Here is a 17,871-nt window from a genome sequence, read left to right as displayed (position 1 = left end):
CCTGCTGAGATGTGAGAGAAAAATGTTTGTAACACGGCAGTGGGTTTCACAGGTTGCATCTGACGTGGCACTTCTGTTTGTTTTTAGCATAAGTGAAATTATGCTGAATGCTTGATACATAATAATAATGTGTTGACAGGAAGTCCTCATTAGAGTGTACTTAAACATAATCAAACTTCACTGAAGTTTAGTAGACAGTCTTTTATGTCACATTAGTGGCTTTTATGCCTGGTTCACACTACAGGAGTTTTAAAATCATAACCGATTATGAAATCTGGTTGCACCACACACATAAGGAGAATCTTTGCAGATTATCTTCCCTCAAAAATTAAAAATGCACACACTACACGATTTGAACATCGTGGCACATCACACACTGCAAGATATCATTAAGATTATCATGACAGAGGGAGCGCCTCACGTGATCCCACGCAGCAGATCGCCACTGATTGTAAATTAATTTTTTTTAGCCTGCTAGCTTTGTGCACTCAACCGGTGCATTCAAACCTGACACGATTTCACTCCAGTGCCTCTATTTCTCTTTACAGTTGTGATGCACTTTTGACACATTATACAGTGTTAAAAAATGTCAAGAAACAGTTTCCTCTTTCTTCACTATCCAAGGAAGCTGTAGATTAGCTGTTTTGCGGTTTTGTGCATTGGCTGTGAAAGTACTGACGTAATCATATACCCATCATCATCATCCCGATTTAAATCCTAAATATCAAACATGTTTGATAATAATCGGGGCTGCCCCGATTTGTATGCGAGCAGATTGGGAGGTGCGAGATTCGATCGGTGAATGCCTCACATTACCAGATAATCCGCACCGAACATCGGGACAGATCGAGGTGCTCGACAAGATTGCTCGGGAGGGGGAAATTGGGGCTAAATCGGGCTAAAAATCCTGTAGTGTGAGCCAGGCTTTATTAGTTGTTGTATAAACTGTTCAGATGTTTTCAAGATTTTTTAAATGTTTCTGAATGTCTAATATTCATCAAGACTGCATTTATTACAGTAAAATATTAAATATTAATGCTATTTCAAATAACTGTTTTCCATTTTAATATATTTTAAAATATAGCCAGTACTCCAGTCTTCAGTGTCACATATACTTCAGAAATCATTCTCATATGCTGATTTATTGTATGTAAAAAAAACTTTTAAACTTTTTTTGTGGAAACATATAATTATTATTATTATTATTATTATTTATAAATCTAAAGTTCAAATGAACCGCTTTTATTAGAATTTTTTTTGATAAATTTAATGAATGAATTAAAAAAAATGTAACAGCAGTGTAATATGCACTTGTTGGGGCTGTCCTTTTCAAGGTAATATAAAAATGCCTTGTGTGTGATTTCATAAGCACTTGTTTGTTTTTGTATTTTTCTGCTTTGTTGGAAAAGCTGCGTTGTGAAGTAAAATAATCTTATAACCACCCCCTTAAATCAGCGACTAAATCAAGATTAACTGTGTAGTATTGAATTCTAAGAAATCACGTTGTTTTTTTCCACATCTGGCAAACATGGCATGATTTGCATGTATTATTTATATTGCTTCTTAAAAAAATCCTATAAACTCCAACAAGCCACATTTTCTGTCTCTAATATAAGAATAATCAAAGCCTGCCTCTACAGATATGATTAAGTACCCAGAGCCTGTTCCTGCTGGGAACAGAGTCAGCTTCACCTCACACATACAGGTTCATTTATCAACAGTGCTGTTGATTTTTACATTGAGACCATTATGAAGGGTTCAAACAGAATGCTTTACGCTGTTTTTAAACCCATTGCCCACAGCATTAAGAAACTTAACAGGAGGGGAATATAGAAATCTATAGTGGACTATTGCACACACAGCTCTTCAATCTTTATGATTTGAACAGGCAGAATAACTTTATTTCTCATTCCAGAATCTATTAGCCAGAACACATCACCACAACATTCAAAACTGTGTCAGCTGTCATGTTGTGTGCTGCTGGATTTGATATAATACCTACTGACATAATCTCATTAAAATTCATTGGTATGCATATACTGTATAGTGTATTTTGAAAAAGTGTTTTTAACAGCTTCCACTTTCATGTTGGCATAATTTCAGAGACATCTATTTACAAAGGTTCTTTGGATATTGAATTAAATTCAATTAATTGTTATATTTTAATGTATTATAAGTGGGATACATTTTTTATGCTATTTAATGCAGCTACTTTCTAGACCTATTTTTTTTTATTTAGCTAAATATGATTTTCTCTGTAATTCTGCCATACAAAGAGTGCAAATTAGTTATTTTTATAAGTCCTATATGATTGTCATGTGTAAATTTATTTTTCAAGGCCTTTCTATTACAAACGTTGCTTCACTATAGGATTGTTTATTCTACCATTCATACGTTTGTGTAAGTAATTTCAAATTTTTTTTTGATTAAATAAGGATTTTATGAAAGGAATTAGTACTTTTACAGAGCAGAGATGCATTAAATTAATCAGAAATGACAGTGAGATGTTTACATTTTTACAAACATATTCTACTTCAAATAAGTGCAGTGCCTTTGAACTTTACATTCATCAAAGAATCCTGAAAAAAGTATGGCTTCCACACAAATATTAAACAGCACAACTGTTTTCAACTGTTTGATAATAATACTAATAATAAATGTTTCTTAATCAGCAAATCAGCATATTCAAATGATTTCTGAAGGATCGCGTGACACTGATGACTAGAGTAATGATGCTGAAAATCCAGTATCTCAGGATAAATTATATTTTCTAATATACTAAAATAGATATATATATATATATTTCACTATATGTTTTACTGTATTTTTGAACAGAAATTCAAGTTCCAGTAATATCAGTCTCCACTAGCATTTTGTGAACAGGACGCTCGATTCATAAACATTTTTGCATCTTTAAAGCTGAACACATTTTATAAGCTGTGATTATGTTGATTTTCCAAATTTAAGGCTAGTGAATGAAGTTAAGCAAACTGAAGATAGCATTAGACTTCAAAGAATGTTTCAGCATTCAAGCTCGGCTCATTGGATCTTGAATTACAGGGCTGTCAAAAGTGTTGAGAACTATGTGTTTTGATTATATTACAGTTATAATGCAATCTGTTGTAAAAGGAAGAAACTTTTGCAGTCTTGTGGTTATGGTATGTATCCATGCTGACAGCTCCCCTGTGGAGACTCTCTGTATGATATGAGGGTACGAGAGAAGGGTTCAGCAGGGAATCTGCCATTTGTTTATGATCTTGAAGCATAAGTGAAGCATTTCTGCTGATGTACCAGTACTGTGACTGCATCTCAGGAAACACCAGTTATATTGTGTGACAGCAAAAGAGGAAAGGTTGTAGACATTACCTGTCAAAGTGAACAGCGTGATCCAAATCAGCTCATCATTTGGTAAATAGCTGATGCCAAGATAGCCCTTTATGCAATATTGTTATTTGTTTATTTGTTACTTGATATTTTTACTGTATGATAAGCCTACATAATGTGTTGCTGCCAGGTAATTGCTTTTAAAATACTTGTCAAGGGAGAAATCTTTCACAGCTTGCAGATAACCATTCAGAAGTGCACGCTTGCCATCTGTTTACCTAAGCAGTTTACATATGAAACCCGAAGCTCTTTTTTAACTCACTCTGGATAAGAGCATCTGCTAAATTCCATGAAGTCTTTATTTACACAGTAATATTGGAACAAACTCAAATGCACAAGTTTTTCTGTGGAACACACAAAAATGAATTTTTAAAGAGTCAAAACATTGATAATAGAATGAGAGTTCTTGGTAAACTCAGGCTGTCAAGATAAAAAATAAAAAATCATACACACATTCTGTATGACTTGTGTGCCAAATTTCTTAAAGGAGTAGATCACCCAAATTTTAAATTAGCTGAAAAGTTACTCACTCTCAGGCTATCTTAACAGATTTGGAGAAATTTAGGATTTCATTACTTGCTCACCAATGGATCCTCTGCAGTGAATGGGTGCCATCAGAATGTGAGTCTCTATCAGTTAATGTCTTGTGAAGTGAAAAGCTGCAGGTTTGCAATAAAATCTTTAAGACTTTTTTAATTCAAACTTCAGTCCTTTATCCATGATATTGCTTCCTCCAGTGAATAAGTTGCCTGAATCAGAAGAGAAATATGCACAGACAAAACACTGTTTACTAGCCTAAACAGTCCAAAACAGTTGGTATGTTGGTGGATTTTGATGTGAGAGGACAACATGGGCTGAATTTCTTCACTAAAAGAAGCATTTTTATTGATTATGGATGTTTAAAGTTGTATGAAAAATGAGAAAGACTTTTTTCAACTACTTTTTTTGTATGTTTTCTATGGAAAAAATAACAGCTTACAGGTTTGGAACAACATGAGGTTGAGTAAATAATTACGGAAACTTAATTTTTATGTGACTAGTCCATTTTGAGTACTGGTTAATTTGGATCTCTTAGTTTAATTAATATTATTATGCTAATTTTTAAAATAATTAATTTATTCTTCACCATAAAAATACCAGAATTTCTAAACACTGAGGATTTTGTGTGTTGGTGGGTTTTATGTGGCCAAACAGGTGGATCTGAGCCATGATGGAGGTAATCACAGTCCCATAGTTCTGCTAAAGCAAATTAGATTAGAGATTGTGTGGCAAAAATTAAGAGATTTCTTTGTGGATTCCAAAAAGCGGTGTTCAAAAATCTGCCTTGTTTCTTGGCCCTGCTTTCAACCTTTCAGAAATCTATGATGCATGAAACATTTTGACTTCCGTTGCTTTAACAAGCAGGATACTGTAAAGAAATGTTGTAGAAAGCAGAGGGCTATTAGATGAAGATGATCAGATCGGTGGACAGAATACCGCATGATTACAGCTGTTGTCACAGGGAGTTCCTCAAATTCTCATTCAGTCTCATCACCAGTGGAGGAGACTGCACGTACTGCTGGAGCCTGTCACAGGAGCGCTGCTTACCTGTCACCCCATCAGCTCCATTGTGTGGTTGTTCTCTTGAGACTGACACTTTACTGAATACAGAGAGAGGGCTTCAGCACTACCTGTTTTCCCAGCATGTCCCAGCAGCCATTAGGGATACCAAGTTCTTTCTCACTTGTCTAGCTCAGATAATGCCTGTATTAGACTTTGAGTTAGTCTCGGTGTTCCTTTCATATTTATGCATGATACATAGACATTTGAAATTAAGTTCCCTGATGCATGGTATTTTCCAATGAAACAGTATTTAACAGGGCATAGTGTATTATACATATAATGGATGTTAATGGGTGAAATGCAGAAAATTGTATTTGAACTTGAGTCATGCGCTTGAATCATATTTCACCTCAAAACCAAACGTAAAGAGAATCACCAGAAAAGTGAATACCTGGATATATAATGATAATGAGAATGAATGAGAAATGCAAAAAAATCCTAATGGTTTAAACATCAATTTCATTATGCAAAATAGTATTTCTTACTTTTTCTCTTTGGATTTGGGAGTGAAATGTGACCTGGAAATGTTTTTTATGTTATATTCGAGCTAAATTGTATTTTTCAACACCTGCTCAACCCTGGTCTTGCATAAATGAAAAAATACTTTTTTATATGCATTTATATGCCTTTTTTCATTGTATGGCTGATAGATGGGACGAAGATGGGTGATTGAAAAAAATAAATAAGTAAATGTATACTGTATATTGAAGTACACAATATTAAAAGTGCACTGTAATATGTAATAATAATATGAATTTAATAAACACTTCATTAGATTATTTACAATAACCACAATTTGCATTATGAAACTGCATCCCGTAATAAGCGTTATTTACAGTTCAAGAGTTATCAGTGGGTGTAATTTGGCACTGAAGATTTCTTGAGCGATTATATTTCTGCTGCAGACATTGTGCATGTCTATATAAAGAGGCTCAGTGAGAGTCATTAACAGAGACAGAAATAGAGGGGAAACTGGCTGAGAAAACACTCAAGAGGATGAAAGACTGATGACGTAGTTTGTCGTTGATGTTGAGAAGTTTGCACACACACAGGGAGAGAGCCGCTCACCTCCGTATTATCGCTGCTGACCTATAATGTATGAGGCTGTCAGCTGTCAGTGCGATACAGTGGGAGTGATGGATGACTTTGCATTGGCTGAGAATAATCCTTTCATTGAGTTGTTCTCTCATAGGTCAGATCTTCGCTCATGGTCTGCTTTTGGCTGGAATACTGGTCTGAGGGAATTGCAGCAACAGTTTCGTAATATTTTATTACATTTGAAAGCTCTGACAGTAACTAAAGCAACATAACAATTTAAAGATTTGTTTTCTACCATTAGAGTTTTTGTTTGCTAAGGCAAGCATAATTACTACTATTGCACATTCTGGGAATTTCTTTCTGTACATTAAGACATCCATCCATCACTTAATATCCATCCATCAGCTCAGAATTCTCTCTCCTTTTCCCTCTGTCTCCACATACGCTGTGTAATTTCAGTTAGCGCAGCTCATTTGCTCTATATTATAGCTGACTGGGATGCTGGCGGATTCTGATTAGAAATTTTCCCACACATCAGCTCAATAAATTACTGTCTCTATAGGATTCCCACATGTGTCTCATTATAAACACACAGGCTTAATACATTCACAGTGAAAAATTATGGGCCGTTTTGTAGCAAATCACACATTTATTTTCTTTACTAGACATTTTGAAATATGCAAATATCCACCGTGCATCGAAATCAGACTTATTTGCAGTCTTTAAACAGAAAAAAAGTTAAGACATTATCTGACTTCAACTGGTTGTTATTTTATGCCACTGATCTTGTGATACAAAAATACAGAAACATTAAAACTGTCAATCAACTTTAATTGAATTAAAAATGTTACATAATGAATACCATTGGTTTACAGTTCACAGCTGTCAATTGGACATATTCTTGTATATCTGTGATATTTTAAAATGGTTAAATATAATAAATCACATTACATTGACATCTAAATGAAAAATATAATAAAACTACTGTTTTTTTTCCCTTTCAGCACAAGTATCTCTTGAAACATGAGTGACATCTATGAGTCTGCAGCCAATTCTCTGGGTCTGTTCAACAGCCCCTGCCTGACCAAAGTAGAGCTGCGGGTCACCTGCAAAGGGATCTCAGACAGGGATGCCCTCTCCAAGCCAGATCCCTGCGTGGTCATCAAAATGCAGTCCCATGGCCAGTGGTTGGAGGTGGGTTTGTTTTTTATGGGTTTAAGATGTGTTGGATGCATACAATTTCTAATTAAGTGTCTAAATGAAATAATGTTTTAGCTGATAAGGTCTGCCAATTGTTTTCGGGGACCATATCAGTGGATTCTTCGCTGCATTTGTGCCTTTTTCACGCATACCTTTGCTGTTTTCTTTCAGTTTTCACACCGTTGTATCTCACATGAGTTTAGGCTTGGGTATGAATGTATAGAAATGTCCCTACCAAAGTTAAGAGACTACTGAATAATGTTTCCAAATATTTCATGGGCTTCCTATATCAATATTTACAATTTCATTGTGAAACAGAAGTATTGGTGAAGTGGTCAGTGAGATATACTATTATAGTTTATATAATTTTTTTTAAATATAGTTCTTATTTTTTATATTTTCAGTTTTTCAGTTTTGATTTTGTATTAATTTTTTTAATTGTACATTAAACATTTTTATTAGTTTTTGTTTTTAATAGATGCACTAGGGCATTAAATCCATCTATATTTTGCCTCATAATCTAACCCTTAAGTATAGTTTGAGACAATGCATATTTTGTGTGTTATCCAAATAATTATATAATAATGCATATATATATATATATATATATATATATATATGTACATGAACATGTGTGAGCATGCATGTGTGTGAATGAGTGAGAGAAGCATGCGACATATGTTCCCTGAGAAATCTCTCTGTCAGGTTATGAAGACTTTGCCAGCTCACCAGTGGGAATCTGTTCTCACCACTCTCAATCTCATTAGACATTCACATATTCATTTATGGTGATTCTGCTCTTTGATTGTGTGTTTGCGTGTGTCTCTGAAGGAAACCACACTGTAAAATCTTCATTTTGCGAAGTTTCGTACCTTTTCTCAAAGGACCTCTTCATTCTTTCTGGAAATCCCAATATGCAGAACATTAGAAGAACGTCTTCTGTTCAGCTGCACTGTTTGTTCTTTAAGGGCCGCTAGCTGAGCTTCTTGCATCAAGCTGTATTCAATTTTAGAATTCAAAATGCACAGAGACTCAAACATTAGAGATTTTAAATGGGATTACTTTTGAAATTCAGTTTAATGTCATAAATAAAGCTAATAAACCATAGAATTTTCAAAGAGTTAAAAACTTTTAGTTTATGAGCTATTAGCTAATGTCTAATAAGAGAGAAATATCATGAGATTTAGATTTTCTGATATTGCCTGAAGCAAGTTTACATTTCTAGCACAACAAACAAAAGCAATGTGATTTATCGCAGTCGTGATTGCATTTCTCTTCATACCTCTTAACCTGTTTCCTCCAGTATTCAGTGTTATTATGGGTCAGACTCAATCTGAAAATGTCATTTATGCATGCTATTGTATTGAGTGTCCTAATTACTTAAATTTCATATTCCGTGGGTTTTGACTTAATCTAATTTGAGAGGATTATCCTACTGTGATAGTTTCTCTCTGCGTTTGATAGCTCATCTCTCACTTTCCAACTGTACACTGGGAGTCATCATCAAATCTTTAGCTGAAGAATGACAGTGTTAATTAAATCTGGTCTGTATTTCACTACCAAGAATATCTCTCATTCACCTGGAGCTGTGAGAGGAGAAAACTGGGTTGGGGTATTGAAAGTTCAGAAACAGATTATTTCTATATATTATGGTCAATAAAGAAACTAATACTTTTATTCAGCAAGGATGCATTAAACTGATCAAAGGTGACAGTGAAGACATTTATAATGATATCAATTTAATATAAATGTTGATATTTTGAATGTCCTGTTCATCAAAGAATCCTGGAAAAAATAATGTATTACGATTTCCAAAAAATTTTTTAATCACAACTGTTTTCAACATTGATAATGAGATAATAATGAGAAATAGTTATTGACCGTGTGACTCTGAAGAGTGGAGTAATGGCTGCTGAATATTCAGCTTTTTTTCATCACAGGAGTAAATGACATTTTAAAATACATTAAAATAGAAAACAACTATATATATATATATATCGTATATATATAAACATACTGTCTGTCAATAGTGTTATGTTTTGAAATCTTAGAATCAGCAGTGGGTGTCTGTTGACTCTTGATCAAGATTAGTGTTTGTTTGTTTAGGTGGTGGCTCTTGAATGAGTGTAAGTACAGGAAACAGCATCTGTGTGCCTGAACAAGCTTTTAAACTGCAGCAGTCACAGAGAGTAAAGACCTGCTGCTGACCCTGCCTGTGATTAGCCTACTGCAGCACTGCAGCTGCTCAGAGCTCGAGCACCATCAAGCAGAGAGAGATGGTCACAAACACTCTGAGCAAATCTAGCATGCTCTGAATCACAAAGAAAGCACTCAAGAATGGGGACAGTAAGCCATGATGGGCAGTCATTCTCTGGGGTGAAGGGCCTCTAATGCACTTGGGCCGTTTCCATGTTGTGCCCTTGAAAATGTGCTAAAAGTGCGATTTGTGCATGGCAACTCCATTCAAAGAGGCTTTTGCTCACTGGACCTGTGCAACTAAGTCTAGTGTGTGCTTTAAATCCAAGGTAAATGGCCTTGGTCAGTGATCAACCTCTTTCTGACTTCTCATTTCAATATTTTCATCTTTCTCCATTAAAAATGGCACTTTTAAAACATTTACTGTCTGAAATGCCAAGAAGTGATCATCCACAGTTAGATGTTCTTGCTTCATGGCTTCATTCATCATTCTTCTGACCACTAAAATCTATGTTCCTGAAATTAACTGAGAGAGATTTCCCTGACCTAGTTAGATTAGCTGTCAGTAGACTGGAGACAAGTGATGATCTGATCAACCATGCTCCATTTTAAAAAGCCATCTGCTGTACAGTCTGTGTGTATGTGTGTTTTCTTTTCTTTTTTTTCCCATTATCACAGCTGCTCTATTTTTTACCCACACACAGACAAAACAGTTCTTTTGATTTGTGTGCGTGACTGAATTTTGTTGCTGTTTGTGTTTTTCATTATTGTTATTATTTCAAAGGGGCCTGAACACCTAGCCCCCCCCCCATTTTTTTATTATAAATCATAATATATTAATCATCATCGTCATTATGTAAGTATATTCTAAAAGTAAATATTTCTTATTATATAATGCATCATGTAAAAATGTTATATATATATATATATATATATATATATATATATATATATATATATATATAATATATACTAGTATTTTATAGTATTGGAAATGTCTGCAATTAACCTATAGAAATTTCCATGACCTTTTTTTATTATTATTTAATGGTAATGATAGAAACTTTCCTAAGTCTGTCTAAAATATGTTATTGGCTAGAAATGAGTGCAATTATATCCACCGTATTTTTCAACACCGAAGTAAGCCATTTTTGTGAATGTACAAGACTTGGTTCATTAGCCGCTGTAGGGAAATAACGTGAAGAATAACAAAGTTCAGTAAACGATCAAATGGAGTGCAGTACAAACCACTGTATTCATAGTTAAATAATATGGTAAGGCACACCAGTTTGCAATATCAAGAAGCAAAACGAGACGTTTTGAAAAGCTAAAAATAGCTGGAAGCAGATGACACTGGAAGCCAGACACATAAAATTTACAAATGCACTCGCTCTTAAGGGACAAATAAGGAGGGGTACAATAATTTTGAGCAGTAATTATAAAACTATTGGTCAGAAATTGTGGGATCCTTGTATACTGTATTTTGTGAGACATACCAATAAATAAAAGTGTTTTCACTCAAAGAGCCTCATAATCTGAGATCTGAGAGAACTGACACCGCCCTCTCAGTTTCTCCGAAAATGAATGCTATCTCAGCAACACACCAAAAATCTCTGTGTCCAAAGTTACATTGCCAACAACTATAATGACCTGTCAGTGTGTCAGATCCCAGTGCCCTGGCTGTCAGCTCTCACCAACAATCAGACAAAAGGCAGAACTGAAGATGAGAGTCTGACTGTCAGCGACAGCATTCACTCGCACATCTGAATGACTGTGGCAGGTGGAGCTGTTCTTTCATTTACCCAGAATGCCAATCACAGGAGCAGGGAGCACTCCTGTTGAATAAGGAGAGCATATCTCCATATCGCTCCCTTCGGGGTGCAATCTAGATTTCACTCAGACTGATCAAGACTGATTTCATGGTCTGAAATAACTAGATATTGATGTAAAAAGAGTGACAGAAAAAAAAAACTTGCTTTGTGTCTGTAGCTGCAAGAGTAGTGATGTCATATAAGTGATTCTCACATCACTATCACATTCTACAGTGATGTTTGCCAGTGGAAGAGACACTGAAATTATACTGTGTTTTGTGTTTGAAATGTCCTAAGATGTTGCCAGGACATTACTAAGTGGTTTCTTGGGTAATCTGAGTGGCTACTACGTATTTGCTAAACAACTTATTAGTCAAATAATTTATTTTATTTATTTATTTGATCAAACATACAAAAACAGTAATATTGTGAAAAATTATTGAAAATAATTGTTTTCTATTTTAATCTATTTTTTTAAATGTATTCTTGTGATGACAAAGCTGAATTTTCAGCTGCCATTACAGTCTTCATTGTCAACTTTAGATAGTGTCTTCCTTTACATATCATTCTAATATGCGGATCTGGTGCTCTGTTGTGATCAAATAGAAATCTTTTGTAACTTTATAAGTCTCTTTACTGTCGCTTTTGATCAATTCAATGAGTTCTTGCTGAAAAAAAGTATTTCTTTCTTTCTTTCCACAAAAATAAATGAAGCAGCAAAAATAGTTTCTGGATATTCAGTTGTAGGACATCTATCAAAATAGAAAACTATTAATTAATAAAGTATAATGATATTGTATTATACATGTATTGTGTGTGTGTGTGTGTGTTATAATATACTGTACAGTATGTGATAATTATATTTGCCATGTCATGTCTCTTCTGAAAGTGAGAAAGTAAACATTTTTTCTTTCATATATTCTTTCTTCATATATTCTTCTTTATATTCTCCCCCGTAAACGTCTTCTTTTTTACACTTTTACACATTTTTTGTAGTATTCATAAATTTGAGAGGGACGTTTCTCAGTTCATCTTTTTTTTTGCATTGGCATTTGCAAAGTGGAGCTGTGGCTTATTATGATGCAGTGCTTCCCAACTTCAGTGACACTCTTTTGCATTTGGAGCTCTGTTTCACCATCATTCATTTATCACAGTCAAACTGGAATTTGAAAGTTTCTCCCTGTTGGATATGGACATATTCGTGCAGCATTTTGCTTCACTAACTGGTATATTTTAAAAATGCCTTAAAACTGGTAATTATAAGTGTGTGTTGGTAGAAATTCAGTGGTTATGTTTGTAATGTAAGTTGCCTACTTCTTACTGAATACTACCCTTTAATCATGTAAATTCACGCAGTTTTAATAACTCCTCCAGGTATAGCTGTTTCCTATAGTAACAGGAATGCAAGTATGGCTCCCAACTACTTGAATTTTGAAAGGCAAAACTCTCCAAAACTGCTTATGAATGTTGTGTTTTGAGAATTAATTTCAAAATAACAATAAAATCAGATAACAGTGGTTTCAAATGCTTCTTTTACTGAAGTCACTTTCCTGCACGTACTGTCACGGCCAGCTTGTTCCCGACGTCACATAAAGAGATTCGCACATACTTGTTTGATTAGCAGGATTATTTATTCAATATAACATAACCTGTTACAAAGAATATAACAAAATGTCTAGGGATTAAATAAACCAAAGAAAATAACCATCCAATGGGCAAGGAACGCTGTAAAAAGGGAAGAAATCAGAAGCAAAACCGGTTGGAGCAAATGACTCGAAAATGAAGTACGATGGAGCAGTTCAGCCAAACATTTATACTCTCCGCCCATTAATTATCCAATTAGCTTGGACGTCACATGATGAGGAGGATAATGGTCATCCTACCGCCATCAGGTAAAAGAAAAGGAAGACAGGGTAATAACAGTAGAAATATCATGCATGCAATATTAAGCATTTTGATTTGAGCTTTTAATTTTATACAAGTGGTCTGCCACTTCCTCATATTGTCTCTATTAACTCCTAATATGTTTTAAAAATAGTAAGTGAACTAGTAGGTACTATTCCATAATAAATGTTTACTTTACCATACCATTCAAATGTTTAGGGTCAGTACATTTTTTTAAAAGAAAGCTCATGAAGGTGTTTGTTTGATCAAAAATACAGTAAAAACAATTACAATTACAGTAAAAATTACAATAATTTTTTTTTTCTAGTTGAATGTATTTTAAAATGTCATTTTCAAATAAAGTTAAAACAGCAATATTGTGAAATATTATTACAATTTAAAATAATTTTTTTCTAGTTGAATGTAATTTAAAATGTAATTTATTCCTGTGATGGTAAAACTGAATTTTCAGCAGGCATTACTCCAGTCTTCAGTGTCACATGATCCTTCAGAAATCATTTTAATATGCTGATTTGCTGCTCAAGAAACATTTATTATTACCAACGTTGAAACTGTTGCGCTGCTTAATATTTTCGTTGAACCTGATACATAAAAAAAAAAAACATTTTTAATGTCTTAACTGTTACTTCAGATGAGTTTAATGCATACTTGCTGAATGAAAGTATGAATTCTTTAAAAAGAACAAAAAAGAAACTTATGAACGTTGGTGTGTTTTATATTTGAAAAAAAATATTTACATTTAATAAAACATAATAAAATGTTAAATATAAACAGCATTGCATTTGGTTCATTTATCACACTGCGACTAGTCCAGTTGAGTGCATACAAAGCATTGTGATATAGAGTATATCATAAAAATATTAAGACTAATAATAATAGTGTGCTAATCAAAATATAGGGTTTTTTTTCCGCAAAAAGCCATTGAATTTGGATTGCCACAATTTCTGTCTCTTCCTCCTCCATCCTTTTATCGTCCTTATTGAAAATCCACTTTTCTGCCACCCTTTGTTTAGCGTCTCCTTCACAGGTCTTCAAGCGAGATCTCAGTTGTGTCACTCTTCCTTTTGGCCTCATTTAAAATGGACAGCTGGATCGTTAAAGGAAGGAAACGTTTCTTCACACAGGTTGGACTTATTTAAAGCCATTCAACAAACTGAGCAGTTTTGAGATGCTGATGTGTAGTTGAAATGATTAATGATAGCTCTTGCTGCACCCTGCGGTCCTCCAACTTGGGCCTTGCTCACATAATGGAAAGATGGTTCCACGCTGATTAGCCCTGAAGAAAACCTCCATTCTCTCCCACTGCTGGGCTAATGAGGAGAAGCAGCCGATTAACTATGCAGAATGAGAGTGGCTGCACATTCAGAAACTGCACGTTTTGACTGAGATGTGGAGAGATGTGAAGAAAGGAAGGTAAATGTGGCTTCCAGGGACAATTAGACCCATATATGGGGGATGTTGCACATGTTGACTGTTGAGGCTCATCCTTTAGGGCAGTGCTATTTGTGGCTTGTGTGTGTGTGTGTGTGTGTTTTGTATGTGTGTGAATGGATGTGATGAAACCTTATGAAATATGCTTATGCTTGCCAACTTCCATCCGGCATATCACACTCACAACAAGAAACAAGGCTGGTGTGAAAACATTTATAGTAGGTTGTTTTAAATGCTGTTTCAGTAGATCAGACATTCAATATTCTTACACAACAATGTGTTATTGGTACCAAAGTTAAACTTTCTGAGCCATAGTCAAAGCAGTATTCTGGGATTAGTAGAAGTTAAGCACAGCTGACAGCATTTGTGGTGTGATGCTGGTTACATTTCTTTGAAACACCTTTTTTCCTTTTCTTTTTTTTATTTTTACTATGAGGTCCTTGCGGTGGAATTGAATGAGGCCAATACATAAATGTTAAAATATTCTTTCTTTTAAAAGCCACGCAAAGAAAACTATGAATCTTAGCATTAATTTAGTGTGAAAAACTGCTTACTTTAACTTTTTTGTGTGTGTTAAGTTCATCTTAATTTGTATAGCTTTGTTGCAATGACAACAGAATACCATACAATACTAAAATGACTGTAAAAATTATGATTTAAATAGCTTTACAGCTCAAATAATTGCCAAGTTTTTATAAAATTATAATGCCTGTTTAAAATGATAAGCTTCACATTTCTGTTTTTAATCCTCAAAAATTGGCACACTTTTTTTTTAAATTAATACTTACATTCGCTAATAATTAGTTCTAATAATTAGTAAATAAGTAATACGTTTTTAATTACATTTATTAAACATGAAAGTAAATATATTTATATTTTAACTTTCTATTCAACAAAGAATCTTGAAAATAATTGATCCTGGTTTCCAAAACAATATTAAGCAGCACAACAGTTTTCAACATTGATAATGATACGATGTGGTTTATAAACACCAAATCAGCACATTAAAATGATTTTTGAAGGCTCGTGTTACACCAAATGTAGTAATGGCTGCTGACAATTCAGCTTTTACATCACATGAATAAATTACATTTTAAAATAGAAAGTATTTTAATGGTAATAATATTTAAGACTATATATAAGATTATATATATATATATATATATATATATATATATAAAAACCAACATCATGGTGAGTAATTGAACTATTGCCTTAAACCATTATTGTATGATCAACACATTGATATATATCACCATTTGAGCAGCTCAAATGAAGTACAACCGAATAACAAGAAGCCTTTCTAACAGAGGTGTCTTGAATATTTATTGGTATCTCCAGAGCTCTGCTGTCTATGTGTTGACTGCTCTGCCCCTCACGGTCTAGTGATGAGCTCAGGCCCCTGTTTATGCAGGCATAAAGCGACTTTTCTAAGGCTGAGTGGACACACGTCTTTTTTGAAAAGCTGCTTGTCCAGACCTCTCTTGCCAGAAATTGTCATGTGGGATCTGCTTGTTGATGTGTATAGGAGTGTGATGGAAGATCCATGAATGAAAATCTTGGCTTGGAATGGCCCTGCTCTCCTGGTTCCAGGTCACATTTTTATTTTCCTAATGAAAAATCCTGTAAGGCCTGATTTATTATCAGTGAGCAATAAAATGGACTATGTTTGTTAAGATTTGCATGATTCTCCTGATCCTCTTACAGCTCGTGTTTTTTTCATCCAGTTTTTGACTTGTTTAGACAAGATGCCACACAATAGATGCAATTACTTCTTTTCTGATGAATAGTCACAAGAAGCATTCTGAGAGGTTAACAAGTTGCCTGATGTACAACAGAGCAGATGTTTCCTGACAGCAGAGTCGGAATACAAACAACAGTTAGACAGAGAATGGATGTGTATTAAGCGTAATCAGAACTGTATTATTTTCACTTTAAGTGAGATTTATTAGCATATTCATCAGCAGAAATAAACAGCTGCTTCGAGGTCCATGTCTTCCTGACTGATGTTTATTCCCTCCAGGAGAACGCTGAATGGCGTATGAAACTTTCCCCATAAAACAGCACCAGCTGCCCTGAGGAAGCCCCTGCAAATAAAGAGCAAACACCTGGAAGAGTCAGGCGAATATTTATAGAGCTTAATGAAGAGAAATGGCGGGGTCTCCAGATGGTTGGTGCACATTAAATGGCCACCCTGAGTTATATAAACTGACCATTTTATTGCTGAAGTAAACATAAAAAAAAACAAACAAAAAACGTTTGAATAAATATGATTATTTAAGAATATATGAATATTCTGAAGTTCTAATTTGGAACTTGGAACACCCTTAGGCCATCCAAGATATAGATAAGTGTGTTTCTTCTTCACAATAGATGTTCTCTTGCTCAACAATGGACACTGTACAGGTTGCTGTCAGAATGAGTCTCCAAACAGCTGATAGAAACATCACAATCCACATGACTCGAGTCTATCAAGTAACGTCTTGTGAAGCGAAAAACTTCATGTTTGTAAGAAACAATTCAGTTATTAAAGCCTTTTAACTTTTAACTGTTACTTCTGGCCAATTTACCAGTCCATAATGAAGCACTAAGAAGCAACATTGTACATATTGGATGCAACTCATGCAACTCAAGCTTTTGTTTATGGCAAATGGCATGTGAGAAATACAGTACACAGTTCATAAACATCTGCTTTACACAAGGGAAATACATTTTAAAGACAGGCATTTACATTATAATTAAATCTTTTTAAATGGTAAGAGATCTTCTTTGTCAGAAAAAAAGGAAGTAAGTGTGATGTTACCCCTCGCAGAGAGCAGCATGAAAAATGAAAAAGAACAGAATCCTGAGACTCTGAGCTGCTGAGGAAAGTGAAACACCTGAGACTAAACCATATATGTGGCTGAGGAATGTCAGATTAAACGAACCCTTTTCTTTACCTGCATGAGGTGAGAGGAAGATACATTCTTTAGGAACAGGGATTTGCCAGTGACATGGTTCTATAATTTTGTTTTGAGATTTATTACATTTACTGATTTCAAGAGCATTATGAAAGTCAACTTTAGGTGATTAAATGGTGTCTCAAAAGAGCTTAATGAGAGGGATTAAACAAACCAGATTTTGTTTGTTTGCATCCTCTGTATCAAAATGCTTTGTTATATCTGCTACTTGTCAGCTAGTAGATTGTTTCAATCCAAAGGGACTTTTGGTGCACTTTAGTTTAGATTGATGAGAGCCATTAGTGCACTAAGAAAGGCAACTACAGTTGGTTTTGCTGGTTATAGAATTGGATTGGGCTTTTACA

At 34.5% G+C, this 17,871-nt stretch overlaps 1 protein-coding gene across 1 annotated transcript in view; it reads left to right on the top strand.

Moving 5' to 3' along the window:
* Positions 1 to 6,991: 6,991 nt before the first annotated feature.
* LOC132103306 (copine-4-like) overlaps positions 6,992 to 17,871 on the top strand; it is a 35,568-nt gene continuing 24,688 nt past the window's right edge. The window contains exon 1 of the mRNA XM_059508304.1: positions 6,992 to 7,218. Coding sequence (XP_059364287.1) covers positions 7,048 to 7,218 — 171 coding nt within the window. The 5' untranslated portion in view covers positions 6,992 to 7,047. The remainder of the gene's footprint in view (positions 7,219 to 17,871) is intronic.

The sequence above is a fragment of the Carassius carassius genome, chromosome 24, assembly GCF_963082965.1.
Source record: "Carassius carassius chromosome 24, fCarCar2.1, whole genome shotgun sequence".
Lineage (NCBI taxonomy): Eukaryota > Metazoa > Chordata > Actinopteri > Cypriniformes > Cyprinidae > Carassius > Carassius carassius.
Note: the sequence above shows the minus strand (reverse complement) of the source record. Positions and strands in the feature narration are given on the sequence as shown.